This window comes from Podarcis vaucheri (genome assembly GCF_965113315.1).
Source record: "Podarcis vaucheri genome assembly, chromosome: 8".
In the NCBI taxonomy this organism is placed as follows: domain Eukaryota; kingdom Metazoa; phylum Chordata; class Lepidosauria; order Squamata; family Lacertidae; genus Podarcis; species Podarcis vaucheri.
In genome coordinates, this window is record NC_138766.1 from 70,287,548 (window position 1) to 70,310,798 (window position 23,251).

At 42.3% G+C, this 23,251-nt stretch overlaps 1 protein-coding gene across 3 annotated transcripts in view; it reads right to left on the reverse strand.

Annotated features, from left to right (window-relative positions):
• NIPAL2 (NIPA like domain containing 2) overlaps positions 1-23,251 on the reverse strand; it is a 47,062-nt gene that overhangs the window by 6,040 nt on the left and 17,771 nt on the right. For 2 of the 3 annotated variants that reach the window (XM_082235837.1, XM_082235836.1), the window contains exons 4-8: positions 21,100-21,159; positions 15,553-15,674; positions 11,247-11,343; positions 4,975-5,110; positions 58-146 (exon numbers count right to left, since the gene is read on the reverse strand). In XM_082235837.1, the coding sequence (XP_082091963.1) occupies positions 58-146; positions 4,975-5,110; positions 11,247-11,343; positions 15,553-15,674; positions 21,100-21,159 (504 nt within the window). The remainder of the gene's footprint in view (positions 1-57; positions 147-4,974; positions 5,111-11,246; positions 11,344-15,552; positions 15,675-21,099; positions 21,160-23,251) is intronic. The other variant, XM_082235838.1, reaches the window with a different exon arrangement.

A 23,251-nucleotide genomic window follows, 5' to 3' on the forward strand; every position in this document is an offset into this window, starting at 1 on the left:
CACAATGGAGCTCCCAGTTCTGATGCCTTTATTTGGTTGACAAGGGTACCTACTAACCTGCCACAATAGCGCTAATGCTGAAGAATATGTAGTTGATTGGGATGACCTCTTCTGCACCATAGAGCTTCATTGCTTCATTTAAAACCCTATGAGAAGAAAGTCAATGCACTTTTAGAGTCACGTCAATAAGAATTCACAGGCTAGGGCAATTGCAGCCAACATTTAATAACAACTGGGCAGTTGGCATTCCAACACTCCAAGAAGATGCAATGCATGCTCTTGAGATCAGCTCTTCCTGGATGCTTCACCATTACTAAAACAGAGCAGAAAAACCCAAAGCATCAGCATTCGTCATATATGCAACAACCAAGATGACCAAGGGCCTGGGAACTAAGCTTGAAGGAGCTGGGTAGGTTTAGCCTGGAAAAGAGGAGACTGAGAGGAGATAGGATAGCCATTTTCAAATTAAGGACTTAAGGACTGTCACATGGAGAATGCTTGTTTTTAGCCCCTGCTCTGGAGGGTAGGACTTGAACCAATGGCTTCAAGTTGCAAGAAAGGAGATTCTTACTCAACTTTCGGAAAAACTTTCTGACAGTAAGAGCTGTTCAGCGATGGAACAGATTCTCACGAGAGGTGGTGGGCTCTCCTTCCTTGGAGGTTTTTAAACAGAGGTTGGGTGGTTATCTGTCATGGAGGCTTTAGCTGAGGTTCCCGCATTGCAGGGAGTTGGACTAGATCGCCATTGGTACCCCTTCCAACTCTAAGATTCTATGATTCTATTTCCATAGACCTCAGTTCCACCCCCTTTTTTTTTTGGTGCAAATGACACTCTGATCTTTTAAGTTTGACCTGGAACCAAAGCTCTTCATATTGCATAGGCAGCGGTTCTCAACCTGTGGGTCCCCAGATGTTGTTGGACTACAACTCCCATCATCCCTAGCTAGCAAGGCCAGTGCTCAGGGATGATGGGAGTTGGAGTCCAACAACATCTGGGGACCCGCAGATTGAGATCCGCTGGCATAGAGCATGGGTAGAAAAACTAAGGCCCAGGGGCCGGATGCGGCCCAACTGCCTTCTAAATCTGGCCTGCGGACGGTCCGGGAATCAGCGTGTTCTTACATGAGTAGAATGTGTCCTTTTATTTAAAATGCATCTCTGGGTTATTTGTGGAGCATAGGAATTAGTTCATCATCATTATTTTTCAAAATATAGTCCAGCCCCCCGCAAGTTCTGAGGGACAGTGGACCAGCCCCCTGCTGAAAAAGTTTGCTGACCCCTGGCATAGAGAGTTGGAACACACTCCTCTGTACATCGACCAAGGTGTGAAGTCCCTCTGTACTCAACAGAGCTTGCTCCTAGATAAATGTGCACAGGATCGCAGCCTTACAAAACTAGGCTTTGAAGTTTATTTTAACAAGTCTGCAAAAGGGGGGTGGGGGATTAAATAAAAAGCTTTTTAAATCCACAAACTATATTAGGTTAAAATCAAAATATCAAATACTGCAGCCAGGGGTCTAACAGGCTTCGGCAGAACGCTCGGTTGTCTTTTCTTTGAACAGCAAACCTCCAGGCTATATCATAAGCGACTCTTGAATGTTTCTAAAGTGATTTGCCTGGAAGTATCAGGGATTGAGCTAGTATGGTATTATCTGTAGAATCTCAGTCTAGGAATGAGGAGACTCAGGTTCAAATCCATACTCAGAAGTGAAGCTCACTAGGTAACCTTGGACCAGTCATTGACTGCATATATACCATACATTTAAAGCACACACACACACACACACACACAACACACACACACACCCTGAATCCTAGGATCTATAGTTTGTTAAGGGTACTGGAAATTGTAGCTCTGTGAGGAACTCTTTGGGTGTGCTTCAAATGACTGGTGTGTTTGCAGCCACTATCTCTGTCAACGTTATTGACTTCACAGGGATGTTATGCTGATAAAGGGCAGGGAGAGAAGCAAACAGAAGAACCAAGGCAGGATATGAATGTAATAAATAAATGCTGTTTAAAAACCCAAGCCAAAAGCCTCTTTGAGTATATGGAACTTGTTACAAAATACTCTGGTTCCTGGCAGGTACTTCAAAACATGAGCATTACTCAGTGCAGAATAACACAGATGAACAAGCCTGTGAGCAAAATCACCACACCCTCTCACCCTTCCCATTACTTATCTTTCTAGGGAGGAAACTAAGGAAATCACCCATGTTCTTCAGCCTTGGGCACCTTTGGCCATGGACAGCACAGAAGAACTTGTTTAGTGCAGTGGCTCAGGAAATTCCTGGCTAAGATTTCACTTCTGCCACAAACTCACCAGGCAGGCTCAAGTCAAGCCACTGTCTAGTAGACCCAATCTTACAGAAGATGGATCCTGCCTGAGATCTTGTGAGATCTGCTATCGGTCAGAGTAGACAATGCTATGCTAGATGGACAAACAATCATGTTATAGTACAGCTACCTATGTTCCCAAGGTAATGTTTGGCCTACTTTAAAAGGTTGTTGTAAGAATTACTCGGTTTGTATATTATTATTATTTATTGAATTTATATACCATCCTATATCTGGGGGTCTCAGGGCAGTTCACAGAATAAAATCAAGATATAAAACCACAAAATACCTAATAAAAATAAAAACAACCCAATATTTATATTTAATAAAAGTATTTCTGTACTGCCATTTCATAAAATGACAGAGGGTTGCACATCACCAAAACATAAAAATGTTGATGTATTTTAAAAACAGTAGAGTGTTATATTATATTATTATTTATTAGGATAGGCACGGCTGCTCGTTTCAAAACCTGTTATTTAATATTTAGTCCTGAATTTAAATATTTTATTTCGTGAGGAAATGTCGAATCTTTTCTGACCATCAGAGTTTCCAACCATTTCTGCCTTATCAACTGGCAAAAGAGCTGCTTTGAAAAAAATACACTGGGGGACACCCACCACATCCCCAAAAAGCTGGATCAGCAGCTGAATATAAAAGTCTTAATTTCATGTAGAAAATGTTGTGCATCCTTTAAAAAGAGCGATCCTCCAAATGGCCTATTGATACAACATTAAAGTCCAGCTTCTAATCTGTTTTAGACATTAGGAGTGACTGCAAGGTTATTTTAGCAACCGTTGAGCAGTCTCCATGGAGCTTTAAAAATAAAATAAAAAATCCTGCATATTCATGGCATAGTCAGGATTTCAAAATCACTGCAGACACCTCATTACTTTTGGCCAGTCATACCATTGACACTCTGAAAAATAAAATCCAACATAAATGCATGAAGATGCTACCCCCTCTCCTAAAATAAAAAAGGCTGTTCAAATGAGTCAGTAAAAGAGGGATGGCAGAACTTTGGCTCTCCAGTTATAGATAGACCACAAATCCCATCATCCCTAACCACTGACCATGCTGGCTAGAACTGATGGGAGGTGTAGTTCAGCAACATACCGAAGGCCACAGGTTAGTGACCCCTGCACTAAAATATGTTTTGAGTTATGTTTGGCTACAAGAGGAAAAGCTGTAAAAGTGTCAGCTGCAAAGTCCCCGGTTTGAATCTTAATTCTGATATCAGTGCACCAGGTGGTCTTAGGAAAGCCAATATAAAGGCTGTATACGCACCATACATTTAAAGCACACACATCCAAGAATCATGGGAAGTGTAGTTTGTTAAGAGTGCAGGGAATTGCAGTTCTGCGAGGGGTAAGCCACATTTCCCAAGATACTTTCAAGAGGCAGAGGTGGAATAGATTGGATTAGAGAGTTTAGAGTTTGGATTTGATATCCCGCTTTATCACTACCCAAAGGAGTCTCAAAGCGGCTAACATTCTCCTTTCCCTTCTCCCCCACAACAAACACTCTGTGAGGTGAGTGGGGCTGAGAGACTTCAAAGAAGTGTGGCTGGCCCAAGGTCACCCAGCAGCTGCATGTGGAGGAGCGGGGAAGCGAACCCGGTTCACCAGATTACGAGTCCACCACTCTTAACCACTACACCACACTGGCTCACATGCGGTTTAAGCCTAAGAACATTAGAAAATGTGGTTTAAGCCTAAGAACATTAGAAAAGCCCGGCTAGTTCAGACCAAAGGTCCATCTAGTTTGTTTATTAAATTTTGCATTCCACTTTCCCATAGATATATGCTCAAAGCGTCTTATAACAGAATAACAAAAATGCTAATAAATGCTATTATTAAAATAGCAACGTCAGGTTGTGTTCACGTTGCCTGCAGTTGGTGAGAGTGGAGAAACACAGGGCATAATGATACCAAAGCATAGAGTGAGTTAAACTACTAGACAGTCTAAAGGTTTGGGGGAGAACTAGACACGGAAATGCTATTATCGGCAGCAGCCCCCTGTCTTCTGCGAGAACTATCATCACAGCCAGGTTAATCAATGGACAGACCTTGAAAAGACAGGAAGGAAATCCCAGTTGGAAGAAGAACGCTTTTGAAGACATAATTATATGAGTATTCTGGGGAGATTAAGCTCCTTCCCCTTTAATAGTAATAATAAAAAAACGGACATGGGAAATAGTGTTGCTACAACCTGCAAATACAGAGCAGCACGGGGGAACAAGATGGCGAAATTAGTGAAAGCAGAGCAGGGTGTTAGTTTTATTAGTGACTGGCAGTGGGTGTAAAAGCTGTGGAAAATGTCAGAATGAAAAAGCAGCAGGAAACCAGCAAGGTTCATCTGGCCTGAAATCCTCAGCAAATGTAAAAGTGCATTTAGGAAAACCTGCATGGGCAGTTAACAGCAAAATAAAGCATGGCGGTCATAAATCAAAACTAGAAGTGAGCGCATAATAATGCATCTGGCCTGAAACCATCAGCGCTGAGTTGGGCCAAGGGCTTGTTAGAAGTTGGCTGTATAAGCAAAGCTATGACACGAAGCATTAACTATAGGAACAGAAATTAGCAAATGGCTGTTAATAGGGTAATAAGATGGTAGGTGAACATGTTAGAAACTTACTTGACTTGGTAAGCACATGTTACTGCCATCAGAATGAGCATGATGTAGAAAACAGGGTAAGTTAGCTGCATGTTCCCTCTCACAGAAAGTGTGATCATGGTTGCCACGGCTTTTACTGAAACGACGTTCAGAGATGCTGGAAAACAAAAGAGACTGATTCATGCATGCACATTATCTGAAGATCTTCTCTCTCAGTGTCTCCTGCCTCAATGTCTGAATAGGCACTGCTGAAAAGTGTTGTGTTTTAAGTGAGCGGAACCAACTGTGTCTGAAATCATTTCTGGTTGCTTTCATTTGTATTTATTGCTTACTTGGAAAATGTTAGAAACTGCTTGATAAAAAAGTGGTGTGGAAATAAAATTATAGATAAAACACAGCTAAAATCCACAAACCAGTTAAAAAAACAAATGCGCAGGAAAACCATAATCAAAATCAAATATAAAAAATTAAAAATCAATATAGGTAACTAAATCATGTTTCTGGCTAGGCTGGGCATCCCACCCACCCCCATCCTAGGTTTACTGCAGGCATCTAAAACAATATAGTGAGGGTACCTGCCCAATGTCAATAGGATGTATTAAAAGTATCTATCAATGAGCAGGCATATATCATTCATTGGTTTCTTGGCCTAATTTTTCTGGATTGGATTCAGATTTAGGCTGTGTGCACATTACCATTTACTCTGGCTCCAGCATGCTTCCAACACTGGTGTTTAAAGCTAAATGCACATGACATTAGCCACAATCTATTTGTATCCTGTAGTTTCTTGAGAAATATTCCTGTTTGACGCACTTTCCCCTGAGACCAGCTTCCATCCAGTTATAAAACAGAAGCCACAGTTAAGGCAAGATGTGTACATTTCAAGCAGCCATTGCACATGTGCAGGTGATTGTACATGCACAGATGACAGCTATGGTGAACTGGAATTCGGTGTGGGGAAACAAATCAGGTACAGTGGTGCCTCGCAAGACAAAATTAATTCGTTCCGCGAGTTTTGCCGTCTAGCGAATTTTTCGTCTTGCGAAGCACGGTTTTAACGGTTTAACAAAGTCGCGAAAAGTTTTTGTCTTGCGAAGCAAGCCCATAGGGGAATTCGTCTTGCGAGACAAATCGCAAACGAAAAAACCTTTCGTCTAGCGAGTTTTTTGTCTTGCGAGGCATTCGTCTTGCGAGGTACCATTGTATTGGGCATTGGGTGAAGACATCTCTGCCCCCTCTCTAGTGTGTACAGGAATCCAAGAAAGCAGTGTTAAACTTGGGGGAATGATCTCACCGTGTTTCAAGCTGCTAATGTGTACACACCCTAAGGCTGGCACAACCTACACACACTTATATAAGAGCAAGTCCCTCTGAATTCAGAGGGATTGATTTCTGAGCAGACATGTGCAGGATTTCTCCACATGTTAGCTGCACTTCACTACCACTGAAATCAATGGAACTTAGGTATGGCTAACTTGTTCCATTGACTCCAATGGGATCTGGATCCAGTCCTATATAGTTACCCATAAACCTCTGGATATCTTATTTTTTGAATGACTTGAAATTCACCCACCCAATCTTGATATTTTGCATTAAGAAAATCTCCCATGTTACCAGTCAGCCTTTCACATTTCCCTGTACAACATGGTATAGCTCACTGGAAATATTTTACTAAGCCTAAATTCATCCTTCACCAATGGTGCACACAGGAAAACAGGTAACTTGCTTGGATCCTAAGGGTTTGTCTGAATCAGAGCAAAAAGCAGATGTTGCCCCACTGTTGTTCTGAACCTTTCCCCCTGTAAATGCGGAGTTTCTTGATCCTGGACACTTTGGACTTTCGAAGGATCAGCACACACACACACACACACACACACACACACACACCCCTGCATTTAAAGAAGGAAAAGTCCAAGACAAAACTACAATGGGGAGGATGTCTTGTGGACCCTCCTGTATCAGTGGGGAGACTGGTGGGTGGAAATCCACATTTTGCTCTAGTGTGGACAAGTCTTATGTCTTGTAGGGACTATCACAAATACATGGTGAGAAGTAAGTGACATTGTTAATATATGTGACGTGGGCAGATACAATGGGCATATCTGGGTAAAGAGGAGAACAAACCTCAGCTCTATGGCTGCTCTATGATTTTGTCATCTACAATTACCCTTTTTTTTCACAGAGGCAATTACACTGTTCTGTACCTCATCTGTCCAACACAAGCGCCAAGGTAAAACAATGGGAGATAAACTCGGCAAGTTCAGTGCTGGCACGAAGCTATGTGGAAACAGAGTCAAATGGTGTAAAATAAAAGTTTTCCAATAAAACCCGCCATTTCCGTCCTTCCTGCTGACAGCTATATTGCTGGAAGGTGAATATATTAAAGCTGACAGTATTATCAGAGATGGCGGGACTCTTTCCACCCAGATTCTATATAAGTTTAACAATCAGGCATAGGAAGCCCCTAAGAGCCTCTTTAAATATTAAATGCAGAAATTGTTCTTCTGGTTAACGCAGCACCAAAGAGGGACAAACGGCTTTTGCTGACTCCGATAACAGATCCCCTTTAGTTAGCAATGCAGCAGCTGAAAAGTGACATCATCTGCAACAGCAGGAAACGCAGAAATCCTGCTCAGTCTCTCCCATTTCACCCCTCCAGTCTACCATACTGTAAATTCCAGATTAGGCATGAAGCAAGGTGCTTCTCGATGAGTCAGTTTCCAGAGCTGCGTCGCCCAAAGCGTTTGCAGATTTATACCAACACTTCTCTGCTCCTATTCCGGGGGAAATAAAAGCGAACCCAAATGTATGGAACACAGCTCTCTCTGCTTATTAAGACCGATGTGACAAATATATGGAAGTATCCACACACCACACCTCTAGTGAATTGTACATATGGGTAACGGAGGACAGACACTAAAACAACTCTTTCACAATAAAATAAAATATTATAGCATAGTTCCTTGCTGGTTTACACATCATGCCCTGAGGGTAGGCGGAATGTAGGAAAGTGTGTTGGTCTTAAATGGCTCTAAAGGGTGATTAGATAAATTCGTGGAGGTTTATCTATGGCTACACTGAAACTTACATGTTCACAGACTATATCCCATTGAATACCAGCTGCAGGGTAGCAACAGCAGCGGAAGGATATTGATTCCGTGCTCTGTATATGGGCTTCCCAAAGGATGATAGACTAGATGGAGCTGGTCTGGTTCAACAGGACTCTCCTTAAATTCCACTTAAAAAGACATCCAAACGGGGACATCATCTTAACACATTTATAAGGACTAATTCCCAGCTCTGGGATTTTTAGCTGCTCATATTAAAGATACTATTCTTGAACGAGTGGGAAAGAGATTCACCCTTCCATTGATGGTTTACGAAGCAAAGTGCTCTTTGACTGGCAATCAGAAAACAAGTTGGAAATGTCAGAAATTGCAGTCAATGACTTGGTCAAGCGGTTCTGTCTCCTCACCCTTCAACCTAGAACGATGATTATTCTCAGTGCTATTTTTCCTGAGGTCCCAGAACTGAGTTCCAGCAAGTTCCGGCTGGGGGGGAAAAGCCCTGATTATTCTACTGCTTCAGTTGCTCCTGGCAGCTACTGAATGACACCCTGGTCTAAGCAAACTAGCAACAACACCATACAGATATCATATTTATCATGATTGGTACATATTTGGCCAGCTGTGACATCAGAAAGCAAACTGAATTTGCTTGTGCAGCTGTGGCAGGCAACTCCAGCCTGTACTTTATGCAACAGTCATGTCTGCCACAAATCGGGTCCTCCCTTAAAGAGGGCATGTGTTGTGGTGGGACCTGGCAACCTAACCCCGTGTTGTGGGTGGGTACGTTTGGATAGCCACAGCACCCGATTGGTAGGTCCCTCAAAGCTGGGTACAATCTGGCCAATGGAATGCAGTCTAAACGGTTCGAAGGATCTATTTATGCCCATGCACGTGGCCCAGAGCTTCCTCTTTCGGTGCTTGCATCGGAACACCCACCCGCCTCTCCCTATATTTAGGGCTTGCGCGCTTGACCTTGCTATGCCGTCGTGTGTCGTCTGTCATTGGGACGGGGCACGGCAGGAATTTTCCCCATTTGGCTGATTGGCTGTTGCCATTTGGGTTTCGCCTGCCGCGTAGCAAATCATCACAACTTGTAAGGTTGCGGATAGGCTCTGGTTCAAGTGAAAGGGATGGGACAATGCTCTCGCCATCCCTATGTGAAGGGTATTCTGTTTAAGGAATCCAGGGACTCGATGGTTTGGTCAACCTGTGAGGGGGTTGTGCCCATGCCTGAGTCCAGGGGGGCATCTGGGTGGTGGAGATAAGACTGTTCCCGGATTTCCACTTATCCAGGTGTTTACCCTTGGCTGACCTATGCTGGTGTCCTGGATCAGCGCTACCTGCAATGGTGCAAGGAGCTAGTCGAACCAGAGCATATGCAACCATTCACTTGCTGTAATCAGTAAAGTTGTGGCCTAAATTCTGCCAAAAACCAAACCAAAATTTGAGTCTTGTCTGAATTTATTTAGGGGCGGGGGAAGGTTTAAAGGTCTCAACACACAAATGCAGTGATGTTTCTTGTAGCAAAGTGCAAAAGACAGGACATGTGCTCTTAAAAGCTGCTCTACATGTATTGGCAACAGACCTATCAGAGCTCTCACACATGGGTGCTTATGAACACGTGGCTGTTGTTCACATTCTGCGCGTGTGTTTTACAGGAAACAGCAGCACACCAGTTAATTTCTAGGCATGAAATTCTGTGTAAACTGGAGCTATTCTGAGATTGCGATGTCATGCTCTGGCTGAATTCAATCGGAGAGGATTAATTCAGCATAAAAGATACAGATCAATATTGGAATTCTATGCATAACTACTTAGAAATCCCTTTAGAGTTCGGTGGGACTTATTCCGGGGTAGAGATGTACAGAATTGCAGTGTAAGGCCCTTAAATGTCTTCAAGCACTTTCCAAACTAGGTATCATTATAAAGGGGGAAGAAGCAAACCCAGTCACCAAGAAAATACTGAGACATGAGAACTTCTAATGCACACATAAGATTCGTGTGAAATGTACTCCACTGAGTCACCTAAATCCAAGCTGGTAATTGCAATGTGTGAACATCATTAATACCACCAGTTTAAAAAAAAACCCTGTAGCCCATGACCATAGCCCACCAAGTCCAATCTCCTCCAGAAGACATAGTGTATAACTTGTATTCCATTAAATTCAATGGTTTTTACTAAGGAATGTTCTCCAGGGACTGTGGCATATATCCATAATTTTTATTCTTCTAGGCTGAAGACTGTTTTACTGTGCAAACAATGGAATATGTTCCAGTGCACCATGAAGAAACGCAAACAAATGTACAATACTAAATTTTTTATTTGCTTTGACTCCAACTCTGAGGGGAAAATATGTATGCAAATGAGAGACAAAAACTGAATAGGTCTCCTGTTGCCCATCTCGACACACAGCTTATATACACTTCCACAAAGTGCTTGGATAGGCTTGGGCTTTTATGCTTGAGTTATTGGTTTGTTTACTTCAGCTAGTGCTGGTTGAAATCTCTTTTCAAGCAACAAGGAATTTCAGACAGACTCTCTAATTCACTCTCTCTGGGATCAAGTGGTCCAGAACAGCCATAACTGTCTTACCAACTTTCTTACCAAGCTGATAAAAGGTATCCCTAGCCACTGTGCCCCTATGTGCTTCAAGTGACAAAGATGGATCAAGGAGCATCCCCAGAAATGCTCAGTGGGGCAAATGTTCATGAGATGTCATAGGTCAGAGAAGGCAACAGTGAAGTCTTGGCACCTATGTTCCATGAACTGACTGCCCTACGTATAATCTTTCCCCAAGTGTATATTTGCAGCAGATGTGGACAGAGTTCTGATTTGACTGAACGGTCTGCACTCTTCAGACCGTAGGCTGGACATACAATTTATGTGTGTTCATCTGTGTTTAAAATTTCCCTGCAAATAGAAAGCCAGCAGGAACCTGTCCCCTTCTGGGCTAGCTTTCTACTCACAAAGAGTTTGCTATGTGGCATAGGATTCAACAGCGGTATTCTCCACCTGTAGCCTGACGCAGAACCAATATCTAATGTGGAATTCTGCTGCATGGATACTCAAGACACACATAAGTTAGCATGAAGAAAAGGGACAAGGGGGCAAAATTCTGGAGCCCTGCAAGAGGTTTCGGGATCAGCCACCACAAAACAAAAGAGAACAAAGGAACGATGTGCACAAAATCAGCACAAAACATTGCAGACGAGCCGTATTCTTACCTAGCACTGCTACCATTGTTAGCAAAATCACAATGTGATTCACTTTCTTTCTTTTATGGAAATACAAAAGAATGCAGAATGCTATTACTGCCAGGATCTGAAAAGACAAAGTGTAAAAGGCTTAAGTTGCTAAAATGCAGAATAAAAGCTTCAGACAAAATCTTTAACAAGATGTCACATACTTATTTCCCCCTTTAAAGGGATGAGTAAGAGGGGTAACCTCACCACCATTTATCAAACAATTATTCCTATAAACCTTTCCTAAGAAATGTTCACATTTTGCTGTCTAGTTCTCTTACCCTTTCAAGTGCCTACTTTATTTTTACAGCCTTGAAAAGATTTAAAACAAAGGAGAGAGGAGAGAGAGTTCTTGCAGTAATAATCTGGCAAGCAAAGGCATCCAATTTTAACTATGTATAATCACGTTGAGCCATCACTGTACATAGCAGTGCCTGCCACCCTCCAATTGCAATGAGACTACTCTGGTGTAGGTGACTTGAAGATTGCAGCCCACTCTATGGCTTATCTTACTTACCGCTTGCATTAATTACCTTCACTTACTCTTCTGTTCCTCCACCCTCATCAATAAAACTTGGACTGAACGCACAGTTCTGCTCAGAACACCTGCAATGCATTTGTAACTCTGCACTGGTTTTCAATCACTGCCTAGCCAACTACCTGTCAAAAGGTTGCATAAAAGAAAAATATACCAGCAGAGTTAATGGTACGCGAGGAGAGGCTGCTTTGCAAGACATTCTGCAGATGGGATTTCCTTAGCGCTGCACGCAGACTGGGCTTGCTGCTTCATAATCGCCAGCAACACCCCCACATGCACTGCAGCCCCACTCCAAAGCGGCTTCCATATGGGACATAGATTGCTGCTTAGTAGACACATTCCATGAGGTGAATTTCCGCTTTCCAGTGCAGATGTTGGGATCTGGTGGGTGCTTCTTTGACCTGGAAGCGGTGGGTATGCATACATAAAACTCTTTTGCGCTGGCCCTGACCTAATATAGTATTACCTAGTATTCCCTTATGCTAGGTAATACTATTCACATAGTTACATAGGAACACAGGAAACTTTTTTATACAGAGTTAGGCCATTGGTCCATCTTCTTTTTCTTCTTTGGCGATCCCTCATAGCCGAGTAAGGCCAGTTCTGGATCCACACATCCTTCCACGGTGGGAACATAGGTTTCCAGGCAGGAGTTGATCATGGTGAGGGTTTGCCAAGTGTGCCTTCCTCTTAGCACATCTCTCCCTTTCATCCTGAGTTTGAGCGTCTTCAAAGCCCATGACACTTTTGGTAAAGGCTGTTCTCCAATTGGAGCTATCGCAGGCCAGTATTTCCTGGTTGTCGGTGTTTATACTACATTTTTTTAGATTTGCCTTGAGAGAGTCTTTAAACCTCTTTTGTTGTCCACCAGCATTATGCTTTCCATTTTTAAGTTTGGAATAGAGTAGTTGCTTTGGAAGACAATAATCAGGCATCTGCACATCTAACTTGATATTGTCCATCTAACTTGATACTGTCCATCTAACTTGATATTGTCTACACTGACTGGCAGCAGATCTCCAAGAGTTTCAGACAAGGGCCACTGCAGCCCTACCTGAAGATTCCGAGAAAAACTGAACCTTGGATCTTTTGCAGGCAAAAGAGTTGTTCTATATCGCTGAGCTGTTTTGAGTAAGAATATTTGTCCACCAAGCCCTGTTGCACTCTTACAAGCAGCGGCTTTCTGGTCCTTTTAGCTGGAGATGCATAGAGACCCAGTACTGAGTCAGACCATTGGTCCTACACTGACTGACAGTGGATCTCCAGGGTATAAGGCAGGGGAACATTCCCAGCCCCACTTAGAGATGCTGGGGATTGAACCAAGGACCTGCATGCAAAGAGATGTTCTAGCATTCAGCTATGGCCTTTCCCCTATGGGAAAATACAGTACTACCAATTAGGTTTCTTCTACAACAGCAGATGGTGCAGGCTTTCTGGCCTCATCTGCCTTCCCTCCCAGCACACAAGTCTTTCTTAAGGAACCCCAGGGAAGGTGGGGAAGAGCCCCCACTATGAAAGGGGGGGAAACCTTGCTTTTCAACTTTTATTACTGATATATATTTCTGAAGCCTTTTTTTATTTCCTGTGAGTAAGGAGAGTTTGGTAACTGAAAAAGTTGCCTCTTCCTCATTTGCACAGAAAAGCATGTGGTTAGATTCATTTCTTAAAAAAAAAACAGTTGATTTTAATCATCTGTGTTTTGTTATATGATTACTCTGTTCCATTATGATTTTAGACATCTGTGCTGCATATTCAGTTTTGTTATGGCTTATGGTCAAACAATAAAACCTAAAGAAAATACATAAATAAAACAGCCAATCAGGTATGGGCATTCCTTGGTATCCCAGCTTCCAAATCTGGAACTGTAGGTTTAAAATTCTAAAACTGCCCTCAATCTGTTCAAGTCAATAAAGAGCAGCAAGTTACATTTGGAAACTCCCCTTTTTACTTCTCATAGGAAAAAAAATAGGTCGCCAGTAAATGTTCTGAAAACATGTTCAAATGGGTGTTCTAAGTGCTTCCCTGGACTGCAGCCTAAAGCTTTAGAAGGTGAGGAAAGGTATTTATCCCTAACAAGTCCACGATTTTAAGAAAGTTTTTTTATTCGTTGAGAAAGAAACGACACTGGACATGTTGGCAGGGCAAGGCGCTTGCTTAAAATAATGGGGAAATAAAAGCAGAATAGTGGATATTTTGGCTCCAGGCTTTTAATCACAGCTAGGAAATTGTTACGTGTGCTATGGGCTTGCTGGCTTCCCTCTTTTCTGATATGCAAATTTCCCTTTACTTCCCTTTATAGAACTAACCAAGAAGTTGCAGAGTTGTGCTTTCACCAATCGTATTTTCAAGCCAGAATATGCAACTGAAGTTTGAAACATTGCATGCTGTTGATTACAGAAGCGATTCTGATACTGCTTAAAATGCCATAGCATGTTTATGAATAGCAACCATTTTGTGACAGCGCCCACAACACTTTATCAAAATTCCAGATGCGTTCACCAGTCCCCAAAGATTAGGGACATCTGAACAGATGTGTGTAAAGAAACAGTTTTGAGCCACATTTAATCCATCCACCTAGAATAGTCTTTCTCCCACGAAAAAACTAAAAACAAGCTCCTCTTGTCTTTCAGGGGTGGATTACAAGACATGAAGGGTCTGTGCTGAACTATCTCCTGAATCCTATGCATTCCTGACTCATAAATCATGTTTTCCACTCTGTCAAGATTCCCATAAACAGGCATTTCCACTCAAAGGCCACCACAAGCAGAACCTCCCTCTCTGACATCTAGCACATCATGCCATGCTTCTAAAAGTATGGATTTACTCTCACCCTTTCTTGAATGCTAGAAAGTCCAAGGCAGCCTTTGCAGAGTCAGTTTCTGCAGCTAATGCAGAGTGCTGCAGCATCTTTGGGCCAGCTCTCTCATTTGAGAGCATTTTACATAAAGCGTATCAAACCCAAACTTATACTACATGTAGAAAAAAAAGTTTTGTTACACTAGCCTTTAGCTTACTGCGGAGGCGGCCTTGCCTTTTTTTCTATGCTCATTTCCCTATATTTTGGAAAGGCACTCTTAAATTCACACTCTGTTTGACCCAAGGAATGTGGAAGGAGTAGAAGCTGAAATAAGCAAACAGCAACATCCTTGACCGAAAGAACAATCGGTTCCCACACGAGAAATACCTGTTGACTCTGCAAACCAAGAGTGCCTGGATTACCCTGTACAGTGGATGATGGGGTTGCAAATGAGATCCGTATGGGATGCACGTTCGCAACCCGCAGCGTTCGCAACCCACGTCTGCGCATGCGCAGGTTGCGATTCGGTGCTTCTGCGCATGCACAAAGCATGGCTTAGCGCTTCTGCGCATGCATGACCGCTGAAACCCGGAAGTAACCCATTCCAGTATTTCCAGGTTTCAGCGGTCCGTAACCCAAAAAAAAAACGCAGCCTGAAGCGTCTGTAGCCTGAGGTATGGCTATACTGAGAGGGAACTCATTCTCTGAGTGCTAATCGTTATGTGGTCGAAAATGGTACCTTCCATGCACAACAGGAAAGTAGCAGTGGACTTGTGGAAATGGCAATGGCCACAGAATGCCAAATGACTGTTGCGCAGAGGGGAAGGTGGACTATATTGGAGGATGCTGGAAGGAGGCACAACTGGCTGGGTTCCAGAATCACAGCACTTCTCGCTGCGATGTTTTGTTCTAGACCCCACTTGCAAAGAGCGACTTTTGCATACTGTACTCACCACATAAATCAGGAACTGCCAGTTAACTAAATCATTCTGTATCTTTCTTGCCGTGACTTCCTGGGTATCGCGGGGAGCAAAGGTCACCACCAAAAATGTTCCTGCCATCGTCACAGTTCCACCTTTCAAAATAAATACATGTAGACAAACATGTTGTTATTATTATTTTTTACAAAACACATAACTGGAAGTCTCCAGAGTGAACCTTCTAAATAGCAGCAGTTTGATAAAATTTAGGTGACCATGATTATGCACAAGCTCTATTTATCTCCTATGACCTGGTCATATTCCAACCACAGAGACAGCATAATTCTATGCATGTCTACTCAGAAGAATGGCCCACCAAGTTCAATGGACTGCAGAAATGGAAGCATTTGTTTTCCTGACTATGATTCGGCTGCATATACGTCCAAACTGACTTAGGCAGTTTTACTCATATTGCTCCCCAAGGTTACCTATGATATACCAAGTAATATAATCAATGAACTTCCCTTTCCTCTAATTTGGTGGTCTTTCCGTTCTGCTTTGCATGTTTTTGATTTTTGTTGCTTGCATTTTAATTTTATTTCAGAACACAATTCCACAGAATTGTAGAGTTGGAAGGAACCTTAAGGGTCATGGAGTCGAACCCCCGGCAATGCAGGAATCCTGTTCACAGCCATCCCTGGGTGGGCTTGAACCACCAACCTACTGCTTAACAGCAAGACACACTGACCCATTGAGCCATCCTCCTTCTGACATGCTGGTAGTCTCATTGTCCAGTATTTGTATCTACCTGGTGCACACTGGTTAGCATCATCTGGAATGCTAACCCTCTGTCATAATACTGCCTCTAGACCCCAGGATGACGCGAAACATTGACACATGCCAGGCCAGGTATCTTAATTGTGGGCTGGGGGGTCATTCGGATTTGGGGGAAAGTAAATATCACTGAAATCAAGGATGCAACTGCATATGTAGCAGTTGTTTGAATGCAGAGCTGGTAGCTGCATAGCATAGCTCTGATGTCTTGGGATAGTTACATTGCCCTCCTCCTCTCACCACTAATAGCTATTGCTCCTGGAAGTGGTCAGAACTCTTCCTTAAGCCTGAGGACTCCGGGGATTTCCCCAGGCAGCAAGACGTATGCACAGAGTCTTCAGAAGGTACTCTGATATCTCAAGATCACTTCCAAGGGAAGCGGGGAGCAGTGTGAAAATTAATGATCGCAGCACAGGAAAGTGAGGAATTCTGCTCCCCTTCCTTCGGTAGCAGTTTCTTTCTTTACATCACTCGTGGAAGGGCTGTGTGGTAACTACACTCATTGAAAAGAGGATGTGGGCTTGTGACAGAGTGTTCTTGAACGTGCAAGTGCATACAGACATGTGCTTTTCTTCATGAGTATGTCTTGTGTTCTTCGGTGCTGCCAAATGCCAATTTTAAATTGGTCTATGCGGTTTCTAGGCTGCTTTTTAATTTTATTTCAGAGGTCCCATCCCATAAAAATAAAATAAAACAAATCAATAAATCAATGTGGAACGTGAGTTTCTGGGGCACAGACTACTGCACAGAACATCAATGGGACATAATAGCACATTCACAATTTAGAGGTGGGGGGAACAATCCCCACAGTGTTCTATATTTATGCATTTGCACAAACCTCCCAACAATCACCGTATCTGCCATGGTACAGCTAACTCAAATGGAATGCAGCAACATTGTTAAAAAACCTCCATGGCAAAGACAAACTCGCAGAAATAAAATAAATCAGCCCAGAACTCTAGTTAAAACATTGTGCAGCATACAAGACTGAAGGGGAACATGATCAGCTGAGGGATGAATTCTCCATGTATCACTTGGACCAAATAACTAAATATTATAGGGCTATTGGAGCAGCACTGAATTTCTTTCTCCAAACGCCCACAACAGCTGTGCAATTACCGTACAATCATTACACTAACAGCCTGCATCATCTGCCTGCTTATTTGCGCAGGGAGCCCAGTCATCCTCTTCATTTTGCACGTATGACAGGCACTCCAAACAAGATAGACGTTCCCACACAGATAGCACTTCTGTGTAGGAAAAAAGTATGCAAATCGTCACTAGGGATGGGTGAATTCTGTCAGTTTTGGTTATTCCCTGTTTCCTGTTTTTCTAATCTGAAATTCAGTTCTCCACATACTAGTTCACAATTAAAGCAAAAGCAAAAACCAGCCTCATGAAAACCCACCGGCCTTTTAGTGCAAATATCCCCTACTATACACAATTTTTGTCTAACATACACATGTTTTGGAAACAGTTATCTGCAATATAGTGCATTTTGTATGCTATTTTCACTAATATATATCATACCTTACTTCCTTCCCTTCCTCTTCCCCTTTTAATGAAGATTACCCGCTCTAGGATCCCACAGCTAATTCTCCCCTGGTCTCCTCACTGGCCCAAATAGGACTAATTTAGCCAGCTAGCCCTGGTGATCATCTAATGTTTATTGGGACTGTCCCTGCTAAATTGATTTTTGAATTCTGAATTTATTGTTATTCACGTTTTATACTGTATTTTATGCTGTTTTTTGTTGCATCAATTAAGTGTTTTAAATTTTTTGTTAGCCGCCGTGAGCCTGGTTTTCTGAACCAGGAATGGTGGGGTATAAATAAAAGAATTATTATTTATTAGGTCAAGCTTAGTCGTAAACTGATATGGCTGCTTTGAGCCCTCCACAACAACAAATTACCTCTATGGCACTTGTTCACAAGCAGTTGATGAGAAGACCTTGTCTAACAGCAAGTGGACAGGTATCATTGCTAGACATTGCTACGGAATTTGAAATTGATCCTTCATCCACCAAACTCCCAGTTAGAGAGCCTCTTGCTTCCCTGAGTGACAATGTCATAAGGGATCTGTCTACAGATCAAGCATATGGGTACTGGATCATACAGGCCATAAGGACAGGGAAACCTTCCCATGGATTTGGCCCTTCTTGAAATTGGTCCAGTGAGCCATTCAAGGTGGTTAACAACAGCAAACAGGTTTTGCTGCATATGGGTTCCAATGGCTTTAAAGGCAAATCCCGCAACAGCTTAAAGGCTGTTAAATAGAATACATCACTTGTGTGTAGTACCCCTGCTGGTTCAACAGCAAAGTAAAACACTCCTTGAGTAGAAGGCCCACACCACTTCTTGTTTCAGCTGTGGTGAGTTAGGCTGCAAAAGAAGGCTGTGGTAGATGCTGTTTTGACAACTGCCCGGCGTTCAGCATGGTATGCATTCAGCGAAATAATCCATACACTCTCATGCTCCTATGACAATGAGAAGAGGAGAGCTGGTGCCCAGATGATCATTGACCTGAGGGGCAGAGATTATGAAACACTGGGAGATCTTTCTGTATGTCTAGAGAGACACCTTCCACCAGTGCTTTGTCCTTGTTGGAGCTGATACACTGGTCAAACAGGATATATGAACCTCCTTTGACATGTAAACTTACTACAGAGGAAGTAGAGAAGTTCACTGACAAGCCCATGCAAATTCCACAGTGGCCCTATCAGGTTCGGTCTATAGAGAGGTGTGTGAAACAAATGGCAGAGGCAACGGTCAGGGTAAGGTAAAGGTAAAGGGACCCCTGACCATTAGATCCAGTCGTGGCCGACTCTGGGGTTGCAGTGCTCATCTCGCTTTATTGGCCGAGGGAGCCAGCGTACAGCTTCCGGGTCATGTGGCCAGCATGATTAAGCTGCTTCTGGTGAACCAGAGCAGCGCACGGGAACGCCGTTTACCTTCCAGCCGGAGCGGTACCTATTTATCTACTTGCACTTTGACGTACTTTTGAACTGCTAGGTTGGCAGGAGCAGGGACAGAGCAATGGGAGCTCACCCCGTCGCGGGAATTCGAACCGCCGACCTTCTGATCGGCAAGTCCTAGGCTCTGTGGTTTAACCCACTGCGCCACCCGCGTCCCGGGTGACGCTGTGGGTTAAACGGCCAGGGTATATGGACATAAAAAGTGTGAGGGCTAAATCAGGCCAAGAAGCAAGTTGGAGGCTGATGTTCAAGAGCAAATCAAAGCAAGACTTAATGAAACTTAATTAAATTTCTTATTAGCTGATGTCATTAGTTTCTAATGTTGTTTTATGATTACAGTGTATCCTTAGTAGCATGTGCTTTATGCAGAGAAACTAAAAATTTTACAGCATTACCCAACATTTTCAGAAGGTAAAATTAAAATTATTTGGTTTTCCAAGAGTAGTTGATGCGCTTTTTAATCAAATGAAGATTTGCTATTCTAAATGTTGTCAAGTCACAAAAATAATAGCATATTTGAATTCCTCACACCCCCAAAACATATTTTTAAGACCCCTCGCTGAATAAATTTGCAAAAACCAAGCTTCACCCCTTCAAATGACATGTCCCATTGTGGTAGACCCATTCATAATCTTAGTGGAGACAAAGACCAGAATGGGCTGACTTGTCCCCCTAGCTGGTTTCCTGAATTTGGTGCCAAAGCTTTTTATTGGGTGAAGGTTAGTGAGGGAAAACAACACTTTCCCCAGGAATACATCCTAGTGTTCTGGTTGAGTTTTAGAGCACACGAGCAGAACTATGACTATGGACAGCTGCTGTGGGAATAAGCATTGTGACAAAGTTTGAGAATCACAGCCATCTCAAATATGTCAACAACATTTATGCAGCAATTGGCCAGAGTAATCTCAAATGTCAAAAATAGCTATAGACTCATTGTCTTACATAAAGCAACCAAAATATCTGCTGGAACTAGTCACATATCTAATAAACGAACCATAGAGCAAGGCAGATTTAATTTGCAAAAATGTTTTTGAGGCAGACATAAAGTCCAGTGTTTTGTGGAATTGAGATCATGTGTGCTAGCAAAACATTGCTGAAATGCTCTTGGAAATAACCAAATTAGTATAAAAGGAACAAACGGTTACTATTTTTTAATGTTATAAAAAAGAGCTTGTGTGCAAATATCAACATTAAAAGAGCTGTCAGCAGAATGATCAAGCAGTTAGATGCCTTGTTTTTGATAGGACTCCTACTGTTGTCAAACATATCAAAATATGTAAAATATTGAAGTATTATCTCCCGATTTAAAAACTGGAAGCAAAAACATGAGCATAAATAGAAAACGCCCATTTAATTGATACAGATAAAAGTCTACCTAGGACAGCTCAGTCAAGAATGAGACTCTTAATCTCAGGGTCGTGCGTTTAAGCCTCATATTGGGCAAAAGATTCCTGCATTTCTGGGGGTTGGACTAGATGACCCGTGTGGCCCCTTCCAATTCTATGAGTCTATGATTGGAAGAAAACTTAACAGAAAAAATAGATTCAATGGACTTTGGGGTTTAAAATCCAAGCTTGTATAACATTTTTGGAATAAAACTGGATGATCCTGCTTATTATTAAAACTATGTTCCAACCTATTTTAAAATAAGCATATTTATCTTCAGCTGACAAATGTTGGGGGGGATAAATATATCTTGCTATTAACGCAGCATTATTTCCCCTATCTAAACAGCACTCCAAGTATTAGACTGGCAGCAAGCATTTACTTACCTAATATACCTTCGGATCTTATGTACTCTTTTAGGAATAAGACAGAAATAACTGCACTACCTGGGGAACAAACAGTCATTGTTAAATGTTACATAATAAGAGACTATATTAAAGATGATGAAGTCGCCTGCGATAACATTGCTTAACAATAATAACAAGAAAAGCACCCATTTGCCTCCACAGTAGCAATATAATCCTGGCAGATCCTGGTGCTGGAACTAGAGTCCTAGTTTACTTCCACACACTTAAAAAAAAAAAATCCATGGAAAATTGGCTACAATCCAAGAGACAGGGCTTGTGAAAGGAGTGCTCTGCACAGCACATCCCTCAAACAGTTATTTGGGGGCTCTTAAACTGCCACCAATACTACCCACTTCTCCTTGTGCATACATAACTTGGGCACCCTCCTGGCAACAAATGGTTGTGGAGTTTCAACAGTGCCTTCCACATGACTTTACAGGCTTTGATATGTGCCATTTCCACCATGATTTCTGCTTCTTTCCAACTCTAATCCCTGCCAGACATGGACAGGGGCATTGTGGTTCCCATTGCTCAATAGAATTTAATTCCCTTTTACAGTGGTACCTCAGGTTACATACGCTTCAGTTTACAGACTCCGCTAACCCAGAAATAGTGCTTCAGGTTATGAACTTTGCTTCAGGATGAGAACAGAAATTGTGCTCCGGTGGCGCGGCAGCAGCAGGAGGCCCCATTAGCTAAAGTGGAGCTTCAGGTTAAGAACAGTTTCAGGTTAAGTACGGACCTCCGGAACGAATTAAGTACTTAACCTGAGGTACCACTGTATTGTGATCACATCTCAAGAACATTCTTACGAGACCTTGATAGGTGGTACATATACACGTCACAACAGGGATGTGAATTATGCACCATGGGAAATTCCTTTCAGGCAGTATCTCAGCCCCACAGAGACTTGCTTAATTTACAAATGCAGCAAAATGAAGTGATTAAAATCCTGAAGTAGTACAAATAAACAGCACAGATATTCTGGTGCAACCCACTACGCAGTGGGCTTGTGTTGTATTTGTAGCGATTTTTTTCATCTAATAGAACATTTAAAAAAGTTTCTGTTTTCAAAAAAAAAGAAGTAAATCTAGCATATTTCCATTTTGTCAATGACCCATAGAAACAGCCAATGAAGAAAATGGCATTTGCAGCAGAAAACTCACATATGGTTCTTCCAAGCATTGCAAAACATTTGTTAAAATCAGTGTCCTGTTTCAAATGCTGTCAAGGGATTAAAAAGAGATAAACAGCAGTGTGTACACTTGCTTCATCAGCAGGAAACCTCCCCCTGAGGACACATAACTTTCTTCTCCCTAGAAATAATTTAAGTATAATTGCTATAACGAGCTACTGGGGGCTGTATAAATTATGACGAGCATAATAATAGCAAAGGTCTTTTTAAAAAGGAGTTACTTGAAATGCACTTAAGAAACCTATCAACTTAAGATTACCATTTCATGTGGAATATTAGGATGACAGCTTTCGTGAGCAGAAAGTGCTAGTATCCAAGCAACATCTTGTAACACTGCAGCTCTCTGACTGAAAAATTGCGTGTGTGTGTGTTGAGGCAGGGGGAAATGAACCCACCTAGAATATAAATTACTTCTCTCAATGATGCCTCATGGTGGTAGACTTCTGTCTCACTGGTACCACTTCAGACTGTGATTGGGAAGGGATGGGGAACACATGACTGAATGCTCTGGTATGAAAAACAGCCCCCACACTGGGAGAAAGAGACAAACTTTCCCCCTGAAATTCTTATACTCTTTGTGGAAAAGCTAGGCCTGAAACTGACACTGGGTCTTTCAAATATCACCAAGGTACCAAGACAGTTGCTATAATGATTATCTAACTGACACAGTGTTTATTTGCTCAAGCATTTCTGTCCCCGACACAAAAAGTACCCTGTGCTGAATTGCAGCTACTTCGGTCTATATGGAGCCAGTCGTTTGCACCCAGTTGCCATGCGGTGATTTGACTTAACTGTGACATAGCAAAAAGCAGAATTTGGCTTGGTACAGGCTGAAGCAGTCAGATATCATTCCAGAATTGGCTTTTTCCACAGCTGTCACAGCTGGAATTAGTCATGAGAACTCATCTTCATCATAGACACTAATGACCTCTGAAA